At 41.2% G+C, this 20,393-nt stretch overlaps 1 protein-coding gene across 1 annotated transcript in view; it reads right to left on the bottom strand.

Moving 5' to 3' along the window:
• CEP192 (centrosomal protein 192) overlaps positions 1-20,393 on the bottom strand; it is a 211,473-nt gene that overhangs the window by 59,432 nt on the left and 131,648 nt on the right. The window contains exons 38-42 of the mRNA XM_067546060.1: positions 9,343-9,433; positions 8,606-8,782; positions 7,173-7,430; positions 6,811-6,932; positions 3,478-3,587 (exon numbers count right to left, since the gene is read on the bottom strand). Coding sequence (XP_067402161.1) covers positions 3,478-3,587; positions 6,811-6,932; positions 7,173-7,430; positions 8,606-8,782; positions 9,343-9,433 — 758 coding nt within the window. The remainder of the gene's footprint in view (positions 1-3,477; positions 3,588-6,810; positions 6,933-7,172; positions 7,431-8,605; positions 8,783-9,342; positions 9,434-20,393) is intronic.

Genomic DNA, 20,393 nt, shown 5'->3' with positions numbered 1-20,393 from the left:
TATGAGGGATCAACTGGCGGGGAGGACTGGAAACCAGAGAGCTGTCAGTCCACACTGCCCTTTATATCCTTGGTTTGGAGCGTGAGGAGAACAACTGCGCATGTGTGGACCAATGGACACTGCTTACTAAAAATCTCCAGACTCAGGTACAATGTGCACATGCATATCTATGGGTGGAATAGGTACCATCATTCAAAGAAGAAAATGAACAGATAAAACTACTTTAAACACTATAAGAGGATCTTGGGACTATGTTAAGGTTCTGAGAGAAGATATTTTAAAATGAATGAGATACAAAAATTAAAAATTAAGGAATACTCAAGAGAGCTGCCATTGCTGTTGGAGCTATGCTATTGGCCAGGAGAGTCATGATGCCTTGGAAGAAACTGAAGAAGAGTACATTAGGACAAAAACATATTTGAAGTTTAACTAGTCAGAGGCTGAAATATTTTTGCTTTATTCTTTTAAACCATTTCCCCTTGGGTTGACAAAGTGAACGAATGGGCACTTCCAACCTACAGGATATGTACTGTCTTACTATAAACAACTCAGGTCAATTTATATTATTGGCTCTGTTTCATAGTAGCTAGAAAGGATGATTATTACTGTTTATATAGCACCTAACCTCAGATTAGGAACACTTAGATCAAGATTACCACACTCATTCTGTGAAGTGTCAAATTTCATTTGCGTTTCCAATCCACCATGTAACTCACTGATGTCAATGGGAAGTTTACAAAATGATCAAGAGCAGAATCTGACATTTATGCAATAACTGAATTGTGCTATTTGTTCCGCAGCTGGCACACGTAGTATCACTTAGCTTGCAAACGTGAAATGTCACCCTTAGAAATACCATTATTTCTACCCTCCTTCAGCCTATTCTCCCTTTTGTTTCTCTCCCTCTTTCCTGTTGTCTCTCCCCCTCCCCAACTTCATTTCTCTACTTGCAGAAAATCTCAGTTCTAAACCCATCCCTCCCATACAGTACACTTTTCCCTATTTTTATTTGGGGGTGAACACCAATTAACTTGTTAAAACTGACATTTAATAGGCTTGACAGGTATCAATTTAATTTGTTAGTTGTTGATAAATTTCAATTTTACCTGACACACAAAAAACAACTAAAACAGTTGTGTTCAACTTTTTTTCATTTGTAGACCCCTAAAAAATTTCAAATGGAGATGCAGGCCCCTTTGGAAATATTAGGCATAGTCTGCGGATCCCCAGGTCAAAAATCACTGGTTTGAAAACAGGTTGAAAATCACTGAATTAAAAAATATTGATTGATAGCAGTCAGGAAGTGCAGCCTCCTCCCACCACATAGCACCTGCAAGGATCCATTATATCCTGGGCTCCTGGCTTGCCCTTTGCAACTCCAATGTCACTGGTGGCGTGGGAGAACCTTTGAGCTCTGTTGGCATGGCCCTATTTGTGTGCACCCTGGCGGGGAATGTGGGGCTGCCCTGAGGCAGAAGCTGTTGAGTAACGTGGTTTCCTTCCCCGGAAGCAGGGGTTCATCATCCTCCTCCTCACAGCCCCGACTAGGGGACTCAGCTATCCCCCGCCAGGGCCACAGCCTTCCCTGCAACTTGAGCCTGCAGGGACTTGGCGTTACCCTTATTTCTCTCAACTGTGAGCATTCAAATACATAAAAAGCAAAAAAAAAAAAAAATGTAAACCTCAATTTCACACAACTGAGAAAATTAAAATGGATAAAAATGGATAAAATGTTTAAAAATAAAAATGGATATTAGCTGAATTTACAAAAAAAAATCAAATTCTGTCAAGCCTACTTATAGTTAATACTCTAATGAGACCGAGGGAGGGTAGGAAAAGTCACAGTCAGTCAGTTTCAAGATGTTCATAAACTCAAATCACTGCACTGTGTACTGTTCCTGGGTTCAAAATTATCTTCCCCAACCACAAAGGTTAGAAAACGTTTATTGTACAGAATCTAAATATGCCATGTGGACCACAAAACTGCATTATTCATAAGAATATTTCCCTTGTCATAACTGGCCAAAATGTTTCTTCCCACATTTGCACAATGTATACGTGCTAATTGGTTACAAGCCTTTACTTCAGAACTATATTCATTTCAATAATGTAGTATGTACACATTTCATAAAACCCTTTGGAATCTTTTGGGACAAGAAATGCCATTTAAATGTGACTACTGCCTAGGTTAGATAACTGTCAACAGCCACAGCCTCCATACTGTGTCTCAAGAATGTTAGTACTGGAGACAAGTTACAGGTTTAGTAAATCAGTGTAACAATTACATACAAAGAACTATGTTAAAAGATGTTTAGTAAAGCAGTGAAAAGTTAGGAAATGCCAGAACTAAGGATGCCTGGGCAACTTAGTTTGAACCCATTGTGCATCTCCATTGTGACAGTCTCTAATTAGACAATCACATACTATTTTTTCCACAGGACCTCTACCTCATTCAGTGCACAGACTGGACTGTAGTTACTGAATGGCTAGCTATTCAGCATTTATTTTTATTCTCCTCATTGAATGTGTAGCTACAGGCTTTATTTACTGCATACCATCCAACCACTGCACTAAATATATAATTATTTTCCTCATGAGTTTTTTTTATGGTGCTCAGCACTATATATAGCATGATTACTTCACAAATATTACATTGTTGTATGCAGTGTAGTTTTTCCCATGTTGGTCTCAGGATATTAGAGAGACAAGGTGAGTGAGGTAATATCTTATACTGCACCAACTTGTTGATGAGAGACACAAGCTTGTAAGCCATATATCTTTTGTTGTTGTAAAGACAAGGCATAAATATTTCTTAGAAAATACACGGAGAAAGAATCAGTCTGTAAATTATCTTGAAATATAATTTCTTACGCAATATAATTTCTGTGTGTCTGAATACTATTTAACACTTTTGGTGCTCAGTAAATAAATAAGTAAATATGTTTTTGGCATTCAGTTTGAATTTTTTTTGTTCAGATGAGATATTGAGGGTTTTCACCAAGTAACAAAAAAGGACACCCTCAGAGGAAGAAGCAGACTTTCTTAATAATCTGGATAACAAATTAACATTGACAAATTTGCACTGAAGAAGTGTTTGAATAGCATATTTACTGAAGCAGCAGTGACCAGAAGAAACTATTGAAATAATTATTTAGGATATATAATGCAATAAGTGCCTAGAGGCCAACCAAATCAGGGTCCTGTTGTGCCACGAGCTGTACTATACAAACTCTGTAAAGAACTGTCCTTGCCACGAAGAGCTTACAACTAAAAAAAACCCACGTAACAGGTAGGCAAGAAATATGCAGCTCTGGGTAGGGAATGAGAGGAAGTAAATTTTGTGCAAATCAGGATTTCTATTCTGTATTTACCAAATATTGCACAGAAATGTTTTTATTAGGAGTGATGTTTAGAACACAAACATTTCAGGAATAAATATTTGTAATAGTACTTCTTTTTAAGAAGTTACATGTTTACCTTCAGTCACTAGCTGTTCCCCTCGAAATTCTTCATCAAACTTAATGTTTCTCAGAATGCTGTTTTCAGGCAATATTTGTTTTGCTGCCTCTTCTTTATACAGTACAGCTCTGTTAAGAGAAATATCAGAAAAAACATCTTTGGGATTGCCACTCATTTTTAAAACTTAGATTGACTGAGACAAGTCAATTGTTGTTGTAAAGTCTCAGTGAGGTTTAAAAAAAAAAGAAGTCCACCACCAAAGCAAACTTCACTATTTCTTGAATACACCAAACCAGTGATGAGACAAATTTTTATGAGCATACCTCATTCAAGAAATATCTGTTTTACTGCTCCCATGTTATAGGAACTAGTGAACTGAGACAGTCTTTTTTTTTTTTTTTTTAAACTGCTGGTTCAATTAAATTAATTTATGAAGAACATGCCCACTCCCACAGTTTTAATTTGAAATAAGTAGTCTGTGGTACTACATAAGGTTTTCATCTTCATGGTGAGTGTGATGTTAGCCATACCAAAAATCTGAAGTCTGAGGCTATTCACATGGTGGTTACAATCCAAGCTTCAGGAATTTGGAAGCCTATTCTAAAATGTTCTTTTTAACCTGGACTTCCACAAAGTCAAAGTTTCACAAATGGTGTCTTCAAAATGGATGATGTTTGTGTGATGTGGCCATTTATCTTCCCATTCTCCAAGAGTGTTTCCAATGGCAGTCTTTCACTGGAAAGTGCTGGTGCCATGAGGCTTAACTGATTTCATCTGATTTTGACAAGTGCTAACAGAGCCTTTTGAAGTCACTTTTGAAAGTCAGGCAACCTATTTAGGGTTATTTAGGGTTAACAATACAGATTTAGACCTGCATATAAAAAATGAACCCCAAAATTGTGATTTTAGAAGGAAGAGACATTTTGCTCTGAGTTAAAAGTCTAATCTTTCACCCAAACTTTGTGCCTCAAAAATGTTATTTACAGGTGAGTCACTGAATAACAAAACACATAGAAGTTATAAACATCTGTCTATAGAATAGTAAATGTACCTATATAAGCATGGCTGATTAAATGTATAATTTGGTTTTTCTATTATTTCACTTAGGAATTTTAGCTAGTTTTGCATTTTTTAATTATTTTTATTCAGGCCTTTGGTAGGTTATTGAGCTATACTCTCTGGATGACCCACAAACTCAAATGTCACAACAAACAAAGACCTGCTGACTGACTGGATATATATTTGGATTCATAGACTTTGAGCTTGGTTTACATAGAGATGAATTAATCAAGCCCCCATATGTCAATGATCTCAAGGGAGTCTCCCATTCTGATTTGCTAAGGGACTCCTGAGAAGGATTTCCAGGCATGAGTAACGAGTTAGTCCACCATCTTCAAAAACTGAATGAAAGGAAGATGACTTTACTTGTTGGCTTGCTTGCATGCCTTCAATGGCTACTGCTGCAGTTATTGAGTTCTGGCCTCAGGCAGAGCAATGCCACAATGCCCGACAGAAAACTGTGCCTCCTCCTGCCTGCTGGCTGGCTACAGAGGGATATGACTCTATCAACATGCAATATCTGATGTTTGACATGCACAAGCAGGTAACCTCCAGCTAGCCAGTAAATCAATTCACATTAAAACATCTAAGCTGATGAAAGTATCACAACAAACAATAAATACTTAACTATTTACAGGTAATGTTTGAAAATCCACTGGGGAAGAGTTTGCTAAGCAAGAGAAGAGCAATGTTCCAGAAACTGTCACAGGTGGTAAGAAGGAACTAAAAAGGCGGGAGGTCAGCAGGGTCCTATATATGGCACCATGAGGGCACAACCCTAAGAGGCATAAGAGCAGACCCTGCCGATACCATTAGGGGATAAACCTATCAGCGTGCACACACTTGCTTGGAATTGACATGAATAAGCACCTGAAGAAGAACATTTCTTTCAATAAGCTATGTTCTCCAGAACTTTGCAAGGCCTGGGTGGATATCAACCAGCCAACCTAAAGGCTGGCCAATTACCCACAGTAAGTTTATATTCAGTAATTTTGGAATCCATTTTCGGGAAACTTGGGCTGAATGTTCTGTGTAAGTATGTATATAAATGGTTTGGGTTTTTTTAATACTTATTTTGCAAATTCAATAAATGATCAGATCACCTGTTCTAGATATAATAAAAGTAATTTTTCATCTTATTACAATTAAATATTTATACCTCATATTCTGCAAACTGAATAATCTCTGAAGTGAACGTCTAAATATCCTAGAGAATTTCATTTGTGCATACATACACATCCCTAACCTCTGCCCATATAAGTGTACAAATCAGCAAGCCAAGGTGAGGATCTCATTGACGACGAATATAAAAAAATTGAACTTCTAGATTCCTCCTCTCCAGAGTTCTTAACGTTTTTTATTTAAGTAAAAGGCTACATAAAGTTAAGAGCATAGCATATTAGGAATAAAAAGGTAGTGTGGTAAAGTCAGGCCAGATGTCTACAAAAGGGTATACCAGGGCAGGTATGTGAGCCCTAGACTGCTAAATGCCCTTTTCCCTGCAGGCAGAGGAGAGGTTACTGCAGGTCAATTGGAAATACCTGGACCCAATTAAGGGCTTTGCCAGGCCTACTTAAACCCTGCCTCCCCTAGAGAGACGGAGGGGGACAAAAAAAGGAGAGAAAGGAGTTGCCAGAAGGTTTGTGGCGGCCAGAGGAGAGAATCCACCAGACTAGGAGGTAGTGCTGCTCTGCGGCCAGAAAAGCAGAGAAGGAAAAACCCTGGCCCCAGCGGGAAGGACCGGTGTGCCTCTGATCCTCCAGGGCTTTACCACCACCTCTACAGTCCCGTGAAGGAACCACAGGAAGGTATCTTCCTGGGCCCTGAGTTATATAGATGGATTGGGACTACCCTCCCCACCACGGGGTTGAAGGACACTCCACAGGCCTGAAATAAGGCCTGCACTAAACACTCCATGAGAGGGGTGCCGAGGGGAAAAAGACAAAAGACTTGTCCAGGTTGGGGAAGAGTTACCTCAGGCCACACTGCCAAAGGAGACTGTTGCCATTCGGCAAGACCAAGGGGGGTTGGCTATACCACAGTAGAATCTCTCTTCTGGTACTAAAGTCACTCAAATTTGAAATATGCTAGTGGAAAATGTAATGAGGCTTCATAATTTCGGAAAGCATAAGTTGCCAAAGAGAACATTTCACTTTTGTGTCCTATCAAGAAAGATACCAAGGTTATCCTTAGAGATACTGTAGAAACCACAAAAATGGTACTTTACACCTGACTTTTAACATACTTGTAATAAAATAGCTGACTATTTCAGAGTAGTAAATTCAATCCTACCTGCGATACTGTTGCCTGGAAACTTCATCTCCACAAAAGAAGCATATTGTAGATAACAACGATGTGCTTGTTTTATATAACATTTCTTCCCTTTCCATGGGATTACATGTTACCGTAACCACCTGATTGAAAGAAAGTCTTTATATATTTGAATTTTCAAAATTATTTTTTCCTTGAAAGTAGTATTAAGTTTGGTAAAATAAAGTCAGTATCACTGAAATTTACTGGGACACCGAGTTAGTTTAGAGTACAGTTCAATTGGAGAATTTACACACATTTTACAGGTAATGTATATATTACCTGAATATGTCAGCTCCATTTCAATTAATATAACTTGAGTTGAATAGGGCTTTTACACTTACCTCTTGTGTTCCTTCCTTAAGTACAAATTTCTCTGGAGAAACCACCATCACTTTAGGATCCATGACAGCTTTTGACTGAAGGTCCCTAAAGCATAATGCTTTAACGTAGGCAGCTCGAGAACCCATATTTCTTATATGGACAGAAACTTCTCGTAATTTATCAGGCAATCCATTCAGTGTTACCATGTAACTGTCAGACAGTTTTTTAACATTTTCTAAAATTACATTGCTTGTTCCCCCATATCCAGACAAAGGTATCTGAAAACAAAAAATAGTAATTCACCTAAAATTTTAAGAATTCCTCCCACAAAATAGTTTTATAAAAGCAACTGTCTACTAAGGTATGCAACGAGTCCAATTGGTTAAAGAAGCTTGGGGGGAAAAAAAAGCTTTCAATTTGATGCACTGAAAATAGACCTTTTCAAACTGACATTAAATGTAAATTTATTTTATTAAATTTTCACTTGGACCATTTAAAATTCTCTAAAACACCCTTCTAATAGTTGTAAGAATATCTAAGGTCTGGTCTAGATGGTGGGGTAATGTGTAGTCTGGGGATGTGATTTCTGAAGTGCACTACCATGTTGGTACATATAAACTTGTGTAAGGCACATTAGTTGGGCTGTATAAACCCTGCTGATGCACAATGAAAGTTTCTAGTGCATTTTCACATAGCCAGAACTATGTTAGAGCCCCTTACGGAACTTTTAATGTGCATCAGCAGGGTCTACACAGACCAATTAATACACAACACATTAACGTGCTTCAGTTACCTCATCATGTAGCTAAGACCCAAGAATCAACATCCATCACACTTTCAATTGTACACTAAGCTCTCAGGCCTTAAGCGTATGTCTACACAAAGAAAGAAAAACCTGTGGCTGGTTGTGCCAGCTGACTTGTGCTTGCAGAGCTGTTTCATTACTGTGTAGACTTCTGGACTTGGGCTAGAGACCAGGCTCCAGGATCCTGCAGGGTGGGAGGGTCCCAGAGCTCGGGCTCTAGCTGCTAAAATCATAAAACAACCACCACCTCACCAAGACCCACTCCATGGCTTGGTTGGGGCAAAAAGCACGTCAGCCCAACCTCCCCCTGCCCCACACCTTTTGGCCATGCACCCTCCCTTTCAGCATTCAGCCTTCTCCATCCCCATGCAGCCTCTCCCCCCACACCGACTCCTGCTAACTCCATGCAGTCTTCCCACACACACCCGCTGGGAGGAGGCATCACCCACACTCCCAGCTCCTCAGGGGCTCACATGTGAATGTGGGTGCAGCCTTTTACACTCCCTGAGGGACGGTGGAGGGATTACAGGAGCTCCCCCACCTCCTGCAGCACTCCCTGACAAGCCTCCCATACACCCACCCACCCAAGGGAGGGGGGAAGCTGGGCATTCACTCACTAAAAATATCAAATTAAGTCAGGACTCTTACAGTAAACTTAACTCCTGGTTGTGACTGAATCCCCAACTGTTTGATTTCGAGCTTTGCTAACATGCAAGCTACATGACTGGGTGTAAACATCAAGAAGATATTACTATCTTCTCTTGGACGGATTTTGAGCTCCCGATTACTAGTCAATCGCTCTTCTGTACCAAATGTACTTCTCAACTATAATAAAAAAAAAAAAAAAAAAAATTACTGAATGCAATAAAAACCAGGAATAACATTTTACTATTAATTCAAAAAAGTTTTAACTTTATAAACTGAGCTTCAAACTAATTGAACCTGAAATTGACAGCAGAAGGCAGACACTTGAAGTTGCAGCCTCTAACATCTGGCATAAACTACTTCATACGCACCCTACATCTATTTATTGCATCTCCATGGATGGCCCAATGCCTGCCCAATGAGACAGGCACCAAAGTGACTGGCTTCAAAGGATTTAACCCATCTTCTGAAATACAGACTGATCACTGGCCTGCTTTTTTAGAATGAACTCAAGAATTTTACTGTTTGCACTGAAGTTGATTCACTATGACCTTTGGAATTTGACCCCTGATGTAAATTAAGATTCTCTAATGAGGCTACCCATGTGAGCCAACATTTTAAAATAATATGCTATATCAAGCTTAAATATTAGAGAAGCAGAGTTTTGGAGTTTTACTAAAATAAAGACTTTTTCGATACTTTTGGTTAAAAAGTGTTGTAGAAGTCTGCATTATGCTCACCTGAAAACAGTCCTGATCTTGACCTCTTATCACAAGTCGTAAATGCTGAGTTGTAGATGGAGAGTTATTTCTTAGAGTTAGTTTCTGTTGACTGAAAAATATTTAGGACCGTTTCAGTTACACAGGACTTAAACACGTTTATTAATGTTAACAGTATAATTAACTTTTTTTAAAAATCCCACTCTTCCTGAAAACTTATGCACTGTTACAGCAACTTAAATCACTGGACTTATAAAAAAGTTATTTCTATTTTCTCCAGTGTTCAGCTTATTGACTTGATAGCACAAACTCCTTTCATTCAACAGCAAGGTAATGAAAAACTTAACAGGAAAAAATTATTTTAAGATCACAGATATCAGAGAATCTAGCACATGAAGCTAATTTTAGCACATTGTCTTAAATTAATTATCTTTAAAATTGGGGTGATAATTAGTTTTAAGACTAACATTTCAAAAAGTGTTTCAGTAGAACAAAGGCTCCTTCATAGAAAAATTATATAAGCATCATTTGAAGATGTGGTTATGTTGGACGGAACATGACTCAAATGGACATGAATACAAGACTGATGAGTGAGTCCCTTCAACCACTGAAGACGTGTAGATATCTGGCAAAACTGTACTTAAGAGTCCACCACCATAAATATAAATTTATTAGCATTTAAAGTTTTGAATGATAAACTAATTATTTTCTCTCATTTAACGTAAAATACTAACCACCTAAGCCTTGTTTACGTGGTGATGAAGTTTGCAGTGAATTGATGTGGATGCATTAGCATACGATATGTAAGCTGTATTAACAGAGTACATATGGGACAGCTGTGCCCTCTTAATTTGCATACACTATGTGTGGGCTTCCTGTGCACTAAGCACATGGCATTCTCTGAGAGTATCCTATGGTTCTCTGCTTTGCAGTCGGGCAATGTGCACTGAGATTTTTCTCACTGTACATCATGGTATGTGTAGTGGAAGCCAGTGGAATTCTGGGACTGGAAGACAAATTCAAAAAATTTTAAAAAAAATCACGATTCCACTCTCTCCATCACATACTTCCTCCTTTTGAGTAGGCTGGCACCATTTTCAAATTGCTGTTGGCCAGCAGGGACTCAATAATTCTCTGAGCTGCTATGCTGGTAACTGCGAGTACACAAAGGCTGCTTGAGCCATATTTCAGCTCTCAAAGCTGGGTAGCTTCCATACTAGACTTTGCCTGTCAAACGACCAGCTCCCCTTTCCATCAGCAACTTCAGCAGTAGCAGAGGAAGGAGCACCAGGGTGATACTGAGCAATGACACTGAGCAACTGCTACTATAGGAGCTCTTCCTGGAGCAGCATCACATGATGCAGAAACATTTCTGGGTCACAAAACCAGTGCTGATAGGTAGGAAAGGATCATTCTGCAGACCTGGTGGCGGTGGAGAGAGGATTTCAGGATGGGGAGGGAAACATTTTAGATATGTGCTTGAACTAGCTCTAGAACTGCAGCCAATCAATATGTGGTTCCCCGTATGCATGCAGAAGCAGGTCACCATTGCCATCTGGAAGCTGGCCATCCCTGAATGTTACCGGTCGATAGCCAATCAAATTGATGTAGGGAGATCAACTGTTGGGGAGGCTGGGTCCATTGTCATGAAAGTGTGTGATGTTATGCATCAGGTACCGTTGCACCAGGTTATAAAGCTTGGTAATGCTCAGAGGATTATTGATATCTTTGCCCACATGGGGCTCCCAAACGGTATACGGCAACTGACCACATGACCATCATTTCCTTTGCACATCAAGCTTCAGAATTTATAAAGAGAAAGGGATTTTTTTCCATGGTGCTCCAAGGATTAGCTGACCACTATGGCAGATTTACACAAATGAATGGAAGATGTGGTGTGGAAAGATTCATGATGCTAGATCTTTTGGAACTCTGCTCCATTTACCTTGATGGATAAGGGACAGAATCACTGTGGACACTAAGGGTGGGGAGATTGCTCCAAAGATAAAAATTCGGAGACCTGACCTATCTTCTGCTTCTCTGATTAATGAAGCCATTCATAGGCCACTTGGTCTGAGGGAAGTAACTGTTTAACTATTCCCTCAGTTGCAGAATAGCAGTGGAGTATGCATTTGGCCATCTGAAAGGAAGGTGGTGCTGTTTATAAAATAGGTTGGAAGTTGTAGAAAATAAAACTTGCCTAAGATTACAGCTTCATGTTTTACTTTGCACCCTATTTGTGGAAAATAAGGGAGAAAGCTTTAACAACAGGTGGAAGGCTGAAGTGCAGAGACTTGCTCAATGGATTGAGCAGACAACAAGCTGTCCATTAGAAAATAGAAACAGCCAGGGAATTACCATCAAGAACTCTTATTGGTCTTACTTTGAGTATGAGGCTTGAAAACATGCAGCTATATGTCCAGTTGTTATCTCAGAGGTGGGGGAAGAAGGGAGATGGACTGTGAACACTGCAGTTTCTTTCCTGGTTGGTAAAACTGGCATGTTTTATCTCAGTTCTTTTACACTTTTGTATAAACGTATGACTTGTGCAAAATGTATGGCTTTTCTGTGTAAAATGCATTGCCAACCCTAGTAATAAAAACTATTAAAATTAATAAACAAACACTATATAATAGCCACAAATAAATCCTTATTTAAAACAATCAAACAAAGCTTTAGAGTGACACTGTAGTGGAGGACTGAACACAAGAATGGGACGGAGGAGTGGTTCCAATTCACAGAAGAGTATACATCTTGCCTCTGCCTCTTCTTGTTCTTGGGCCTTCTGCTGTTGAGTGTTAAGGCTTGAAGTTACTGGAGCATTAGATGGCTCAGAAGAGTCGGGCTCCAAGTGTATTGTTCTGCTGTCCTGAGTTTGGGAGAGAGGGGAGTGGCCACTGGGAGCCCAGCTGTGGAAGTATAGTAGAAAACATATATTGCTGTTCCCAGTACCTTGTATTGTCCAGGGGCTGCTGAACATGGCTCGGTCTTGATTGAGGGCATTGTTTGGGTGCCCGCTAGCTGCATGCACTGCAGCAGAGCATTCTGTTTCTGTGTTGCCTCCAGGAATTGCCTTTGCATTTCCCTGTCTTCCTCTATAGAGTCTCTTGTCACAGCAATACTGTCTTTGGATAACTTCCTGTCTTTTTCCCCTCTCCAACCTCAATCACAACCTCCACCTCTCTGTTGTTTTGGAGTCTGCAATGAGGTCTGCAAACATTTCATACCGAATTTTCCATTTCTTCCCTCTCCATTAGTCAGCCACTAAGCTGTTGATAAATGCCCTTTCCTTGAGCGTCTGGGTGCTGCAAGTTCAGGGGGCACGGAAGTAGGAAAACAAACAAGTTATTGTTCATATTCCAGAGAGGCAGTGATAGCTCTTTTTAAATATGTATTCTGATTTCCCCTTCCTGGGATTCTTCCCAGTCTTGGGGGGACTTCAGAGATGGTAAGTGATGCATGCATGGGGGCTATATTGGAATTTTTGGATGTGCAGTACATGCTTTTGGGGCTTGCTTTTGTGCCTTGGAAGCAGGGGAGAGTTGGGAATTATGTTTCTGGTTTGGCTTTGCAGTTTTACTTGTATAGTATCAAAGGGGTTGGCGAGAGGCCTCTGGAGGCAAGTTAGATAGTAATCCCATCTACATGGCCTTTAGACTGCCCTGATGCTTGATAACGTTACATTGAGATGGGTGACTAAGAAGCAAAGAATGACCTTATTCAAAAAGGCAAGGGGCAGACCAGTGAGATACTGAATTCTCACCAAGACAGTCCCCCCAGACACGCACACCCCCCCGTCCCCGCCCCACTTCCCAACAAGACAAGCTACCAAGTAAAAAACCCAAGGCCACAAAAACAGATCATTCAGGACAACTACTGTAAGAGAAGAACTGGATGGAGCTAATGGGGATGACAACAAGGAATAGATGAGTTGGAAACCAGAGAGAAAAAAGTAAGATTTAGCAACATAAGCAAAAATTATTAATTTAGGTTACTTATTGTAATTTATGCATGAAAATGTTTTCATTATAACAGAAATGAGGTAGCTTAGTAAAATGAGGCTGTGCAAAATTATGGAACAGAGGATAAAAGATAGACAATTGACAATAAGAGTGGAGAAGATATAGGCAAAGAGTAACTGAAAATAGCAGATCAGAGATATGAGAAGAGTCGCCCTGTCCCCGAGGAAAGTAACCTGAGTGAGGGGGGATTTGATAGCGGCCTTTAACTACCTGAAAGGGGGTTCCAGGGAGGATGGGGCTAGGCTGTTCTCGGTGGTGGCAGATGACCGAACAAGGAGCAACGGTCTCAAGTTGCAGGGCGGGAGGTCTAAGTTGGACATTAGGAAAAAGTTTTTTACTAGGAGGGTGGTGAAGCACTGGAATGGGTTACCTAGGGAGGTGGTGGAATCTCCATCCTTAGAGGTTTTTAAGGTGAGGCTTGACAAAGCCCTGGTTGGGATGATATAGCTGAGGTTAGTCCTGCTTTGAGCAGGGGGTTGGACTAGATGACCTCTTGAGGTCCCTTCCAACTCTAATATTCTATGATTCTATGATCTACTTTTCTTGCCATATCTGTTTTTGCAGGAAGAGAGGGTTACTCATCTTGTGCTGTAAATGAGGTTCTTCGAGATGTGTGTCCTTGTGGGTGCTCCACTTTAGGTGTCAGCGCATCCTAGCATCATCAATCGGAGATTTTTGCTAGCAGTGCTCATCTGGGTCGTGCATATGCTATAGTGGTCTCGTGGCGCCGTTGGCACTCTTTTCAGTGCATGCGACCCAACCACCTCTGTTCCTGCTCTACCGTGAAGCACAAAGATTTGACTCCAAAGTAGAGGGGAGGAGGGTGGATAGTGGAGCATACACAGGGACACATTACTCAAAGAAGGAGAAGGTTACTCACCTTGTGCAGTAACTGAGATTCTTCGAGTTGTGTCCCTGTGGGTGCTTCACTTTAGGTGACTCTTAAGCAGTACCCTTATATGGTTGGAGGGACTTTGGAGTTGAGAGGTTGTATGGAGAAGAGTATTGAGAAAAAACCGCTGCATCTGACTGTGATGCTTGGTCAATGGCATAACGTTTGGTACAAGTGTGGGTTGAGGTCCAGGTAGCTGCCCTGCCAATTTCAATAATCAGTAAGTTCTTTAGAAAGGCTGTGGATATAGACACCCTTGTGAAATGTGTTCTAATCCTTTGTGGTGGCATAATACCTGATTGTTCGTAACATGCATGGATGGAACCTGAAATCCACTTCAAGAGTCTTTGTGTAGATATGGCCATTTCTTTGCATCGATCCACAGTAGATACAAACACTTTAGGAGTTGATCTAAATGATTTTGTTCTATCAAGGTAGAATGCTAAAGCTCATCTCAGGTGTGGAAGAGAGCATCCTGTGGGTTAGCATGGCGTTTTGGGCAAAAGGTGGGTAAATGGATAGGCTGATTCAAGTGGAAAGATTACATGACTTTGGGAATAAGTTTTGGATGGGGCCTCAGAATCATTTTATCCTTGTGAAATATTATGTAGGGTGGATGTGTTATAAGTGCTCCGAGTTCACCCATACATCTCGCTGATATCATGACCACTAAGAACAATACTTTCATTGACATGCGCATTAGAGAGCAGGTCACTAGTGATTCAAATGGTGGTTTGGTGATGGTTTTCAGAATGAGGCTGAGGTCCCACGGAGGTGTAGGGGGACAAATCTCTGGATATAAGTTCTGTATGCCTGACATGAAACGCTTCATGATTGGATGTGTGAAGACAGTATTGTTATCTATGTGGCTGTGGAAAGTTGCAAGAGATGCCAGGTGCACTTTTAGAGAACTAATTGACAGCCCTATTTCCTTTAGGGTGAAAAGGTATTCGAGTATGGCTGGGATTGGTGCGGATGTGGCAGTGATATGCTTCTGTTGACACCAGGAGGTAAATCTGTGCCATTTTTGGAGGTAAGTCTTTCTCATGAAAGATTTTCTGCTGTTTAGTAATACACATTTTACTGATTCTGAGCATTGCATTTCTGCTTGTCAGAACCAATTAGGAACCAGACTGGTAGGTGTAACTTGCTTGAGTCTGGATGGACAATGCATCCCCTGTCCTGGGATAGGAGATCCTTTAGAAGTGGGAGGGGGCTTGGTGTTCGAGCTGACATCTGCGCCAGGTAAGTGAACTGTGATTGTCTGGGCCACGATGGGGCTATCATTATTATTGTCACTTTTTCCTGTCATATTTTGAGCAAGGTCTTGGTTATTAGAGGGATTGGTGGAAACGCGTAGAGGAGATTCCAGCTCCAAGTGAGGAAGAGTGCGTCCCCTTTTGGTCCCTGGCCTATACCCACTCTTGAGCAAAAATGGGGACATTTGCAATTGTATGTAGTGGCAAAGAGATCTTTAGAGGTAACCCCATAGCTAGAAAATGTTTTCCAGAAGTCAAAAGTGTAGCTCCCACTCACGATCACGTCCTGCTGAGGAAGTCTGCCATTGTGTTTTGGATCCCAGGTAAGTAGGCTGTTGAAATGTTCATCTTGTAGCATATACACCAGTTCCATAATTTTATGGCTTCTGTGCAAAGGGAGTTGGATTTCGCTCCCCCGATGGTTGATATAGAACATGCACACAATGTTTTCTGTCATAGTTTTTATAGATTTGCTCACTATGAAAGATAGGAAGTGGAAGCAGGCATTGTGAACTGCACATAGCTCTAGTAAATTTATGTGCAGGGTCATTTTGTGTATTGACTATTTCTCCTGGGCCGTATGTCCCTGTAGATGTGCTCCCCAACCTATCAGGGATGCAGCGGTAGTCGTCATGATCGAGGGCGTTTCTTGTACGAATGGAATACCCGACATTAGATTTCAGGGCTGTGTCCACCAACTCAATGATTGTTTGATCTTGTTTGGCATTGATACTACTTTATGTAGTGAGTGTCTGTGAGGCCATATACTGTTGAGAGTCATAGTTGTAGGGCCCACATGTGTAGTTGTCCATGTTGCATTACGAAGGTGATTGCTGCCTTATGTCCTAGTATTTGGAGACCTGTGCGGACAGTTATGGTTGGGCTGTTCTGTGCTGTGGATAGCAGGTCTACTATAGCCTTGAATCTGTGTCTCGGTAAGAATGCCCTGGCTGTACAGGAGTCTAGGTGTGCCCCTATGAACTCTATTTGTTGAGCTGGTTCTAAAGTACATTTTTTGACACTTATCATTAGCCCTAGTTTTCAGAAGAGCGTGGTTGTGAATCTTACTGCTTCACTGGCCTGCAGTTGACCACACGCCTTTATTAAGCAGTCATCCAAGTAGGGGAATATAGTGATTCCCCTTCTGCTTGGGGAGGCCCACCATGATGACAAGCACTTTGGAGAAAACCTTTGGGACAGTGGAAAGGCCAAAGTACTGATAGTATATTGATAATGGTTGGTTCCCAGCATAAATCTGAGCAACCTCTTGAGGGCAGGATGAATAGAAACATGGAAATATGCATCCTGGAGGTTGAGAGCTGCAAACCAGTTCCTCTGCTCCAAAGCCAAAATTATGGTAAACAAAGTGACCATCGTGCATTTTTGAGCCTTTACAAATTTGTTCAATTTTAGACCTCAGAAAACTGGTCTCCAACCTCCAGTTCTCTTCTGGGTCAGGAAATACAGGAAGTAAAAACCTCTGCCTTTGTGTTGAGAGGAAACATGTTCTATAGCACCTATTTGCAGCAGATGTTCAACTTCTTGTTGCAATAGGTGCTCATGAGATGGGTCCCTGAAGAGGGATGGGGAAGGGATTTGGGTAGTAGGTGTGGATATGAAGGGGATGGCATACCCCGATATGACAATTTCTAAGACCCACTTGTCCATTGTAATGTTTGCCCAAGAGTGGTAGAAAGGGCATAACTGATGGCTGTAGAGGGTGGTATTTGTCTGTGGCGCTGGAAGTTGCAGGAGGTCGAGCAGGCCCTCGACCAAACCCTCAAAATAGATTTAGAGGGGCAGCCTGAGATGTTGAAGACTGCTGATTGGATTGTCTGTGGCATTGCGACCATTGTCTGTTGCACGATGGGTCATGCCTTCTGTGTTGTGGGTTGTATTGATACCTGGAGTTCTAAGGCTGGTATCTGAACGATTTTCTCCTTATGGCAGGTATGTAAATGCCGAGGGTGCGGAGAGTGGCATGGGAGTCCTTTAACGTGTGCATGATTTCATCTGTCTTTTCGGCAAATAGCTTCTTCTTATCAAAAAGAAGGTCCTCGATTGTGGTCTGCAGTTGTTTAGGCAGATCTGCTGAATGTAGCCACGAAGATCTATGCATAACCACTGGAGTTGCAACAGTTCAGGCTGTAGTGTCAGCCACATCGAGGGAAGCTTGGAGTGCCATCCTAGCGACCAATTGTTCTTCATTTATGATTTTTCTTTTTGCTCCATACTGGAGTGAGAAGACTGTTTTGACACCATGCTAGACATTGTACCTGAGGGACCTGTAGCATCTTTAGTACAAATTCATTTAGCTGTTGAGATTGGATAGTTGTTCTTTTTGGGACCGATGTCAGGTGCAGTCAAGTGACTTTTTCTGATGGTCTTATCCTGAAAGACCGGTTCTCTAGACCCGGGTCAGAGGCAGGTCTGAAAGATCTCTCCATTAGTAGTAATTTGAGTCGTAGATCTCTATCTCGTTTCACTCTAGAGCTTAAATTTTTGTAGTGGGAGCATTTTTCCACTATATGTCCCTCTCCTAGGCACTTAATGCACACAGAATGCCTGTCAGACATGGGTATTGCATCTCTGAAGGAGGTGCATCTTTTGAAACCAGGTGAACCCGGCATGGCACACTGCTTCAGTGAGGGAAGACACTAACTATTCTAAGGTAAGTTTAAAAAAAGAATTTTTTTTAAAACAGGTAAAACAGGGCAAACTAAGTTAAAATTGGAGGGGGAGGGAGGGCCAGAAAAAAAAACATTTACAAACAACTAAACGTAAGGATATTTTGACGAGCTGTGAGGAACCACTAGAGTCTCGGTCTTGGACCATGGACGGGTTGAGAAGAAACTGAGGAGGTTGGGTTGTGTGGGCCGAAAAGAGCGACAGAGGTGCCGCAAGATCACTACGGCACATGCATGACCTGGACGAGCACTGTTAGCAAAAATCTCCGATCGACAAGGCAAGGACGCACCAACACCTAAGGTGGAGCACTCACAAAGACACTACTCGAAGAAGAATATATAATTAATAGGTGATAATAGAATTATCTTAAAACATACATAATTAAAGCCAAAAGAAACTTTTAAGCCTAAATTGCAGTAGATCTCATTTCTCATCCAACACGCTTAACAAACAGAATGTCATGAGGGATTTGATCACAGTCTATAAGTAGCTAAGTGGGGAACAGAAAATTTATAGAATCATAGAAGATTAGGGTTAGAAGGGACTTCAGGAGATCACCTAGTGCAACCCACTGCTCAAAGCAGGATCAACCCCAAGTAAATCATCCCAGCCAGGGCTTTGTCAAACCGCACCATAAAAACCTCTAAGGATGGAGATTCTACCATCTCCCAAGGTTACCCATTCCAGTGCTTCACTACCCTCCTAGTGAAAAAGATTTCCTAATATCCAACCAAGAACTCTCACAGTGCAACTTGAGACCATTGCTCCTTGTTCTGTCACCTACCACCACTGAGAACAGCCTAGCTCCATCCTCCCTGGAACCCCCTTTCAGATAGTTAAAGGCTATCATCAAATCCCCCCTCATTCTTCTCTTCTACAGACTAAACAAGATTAGTTTCCTTAGCCTCGCCTCATAAATCATGTGCTCCAGCCCCCTAATCATTTTTGTTGCCCTCCGCTGGACTCTCTCCAATTTGTCCACATCCTTTCTGTAGTTGGGGGGCCAAACCTGGATACAGTATACCAAACATGGTCTCACCAGTGCCAAATAGAGGGGAATAATCACTTCCCTCGATCTGCTGGCAATGCTCCTACTAATGCAGCCCAATATGCTGTTAACTTTCTTGGCAATAAGGGCACACTGTTGATTTGCATCCAACTTCTTGTCTACTGTAACCCCCAGGTCCTTTCCTGCAGAACTTCTGCTGCCTAGCCAGTCGGTCCCCAGTCTGTAGCTGGGCATGGGATTCTTCCATCCTAAGGGCAGGACTCTTAACTTTCCTTGATTGGGTCAAAAGAAATCTGATGAGGTTCATCTTCTAATTTGTCTAAGTAACTCTGCATCCTATCCCTGCTCTCCAGTGTATCTACCACTCCCCCCCCCCCCCCAGCTTAGTGTCATCTGCAAACTTGCTGAGGGTGCAATCCACCCCATCCTCCAGACCATTAATGAAGATGCTGAACACATCTGGCCCCAGCACTGAACCCCAGGGGCACATCACTTATTGCAAGCTGCCTACTAGACATCAAGCCGTTGATCATTACCCATTGAGCCCGATGATCTAGCCAGCTTTCTATCCATCTTATAGTCCATTCACCCAACCCATACTTCTTTAACTGGCCGATAACAATACTCTGGGAGACCCTATCAAAAGCTTCACTACACTCAAGGTATATCACGTCCACCGCTTTCCCCACATCAACAGAGCCAGTTGATAACAGGGCTTTTAAAAACTACTAGACAAAGGTAAAAAAGATCTAATGGCTGGAAGTTGAAGCTACACAAAGTCAGATTAGAAATAAGGCACAAATGTTTAACAATAAGGGTAATTAACCATTGGAACAATTTAGTAAAAGTTTGATGGTGAATCCACCACCAACAGAAATTTTTAAATCAAGGTTTTATATTGATTCAGGTTAATTCCTATGGCCTGTGTTATACAAATTATAGTAGATGTTCACAATAGCCCCTTCTGGCCTTAAAAATCTATTAAAAATAGCCAGGGCTTTTAAAGTGATCCTTTTTTATAGCAAAATATTACTGCTGATGGCTGCTTGATGTCAAAACAACCTACACATTTAAACAAAAATTCAAAAAGATACTTTGGAAGTGTTCCTAATACCATGGAACTGTTTGAAGTAGTTTAATGAACCAGTTTTAGAGAAAAGGATACATTTTTCCAACTACTGCCATCAGAAAATTAAACAAAG

The sequence above is a fragment of the Emydura macquarii genome, unplaced genomic scaffold (genome assembly GCF_026122565.2).
Source record: "Emydura macquarii macquarii isolate MOO-44397 ecotype Brisbane River unplaced genomic scaffold, CSIRO-AGI_Emac_v2 contig_212, whole genome shotgun sequence".
Lineage (NCBI taxonomy): Eukaryota > Metazoa > Chordata > Testudines > Chelidae > Emydura > Emydura macquarii.
Note: the sequence above shows the minus strand (reverse complement) of the source record. Positions and strands in the feature narration are given on the sequence as shown.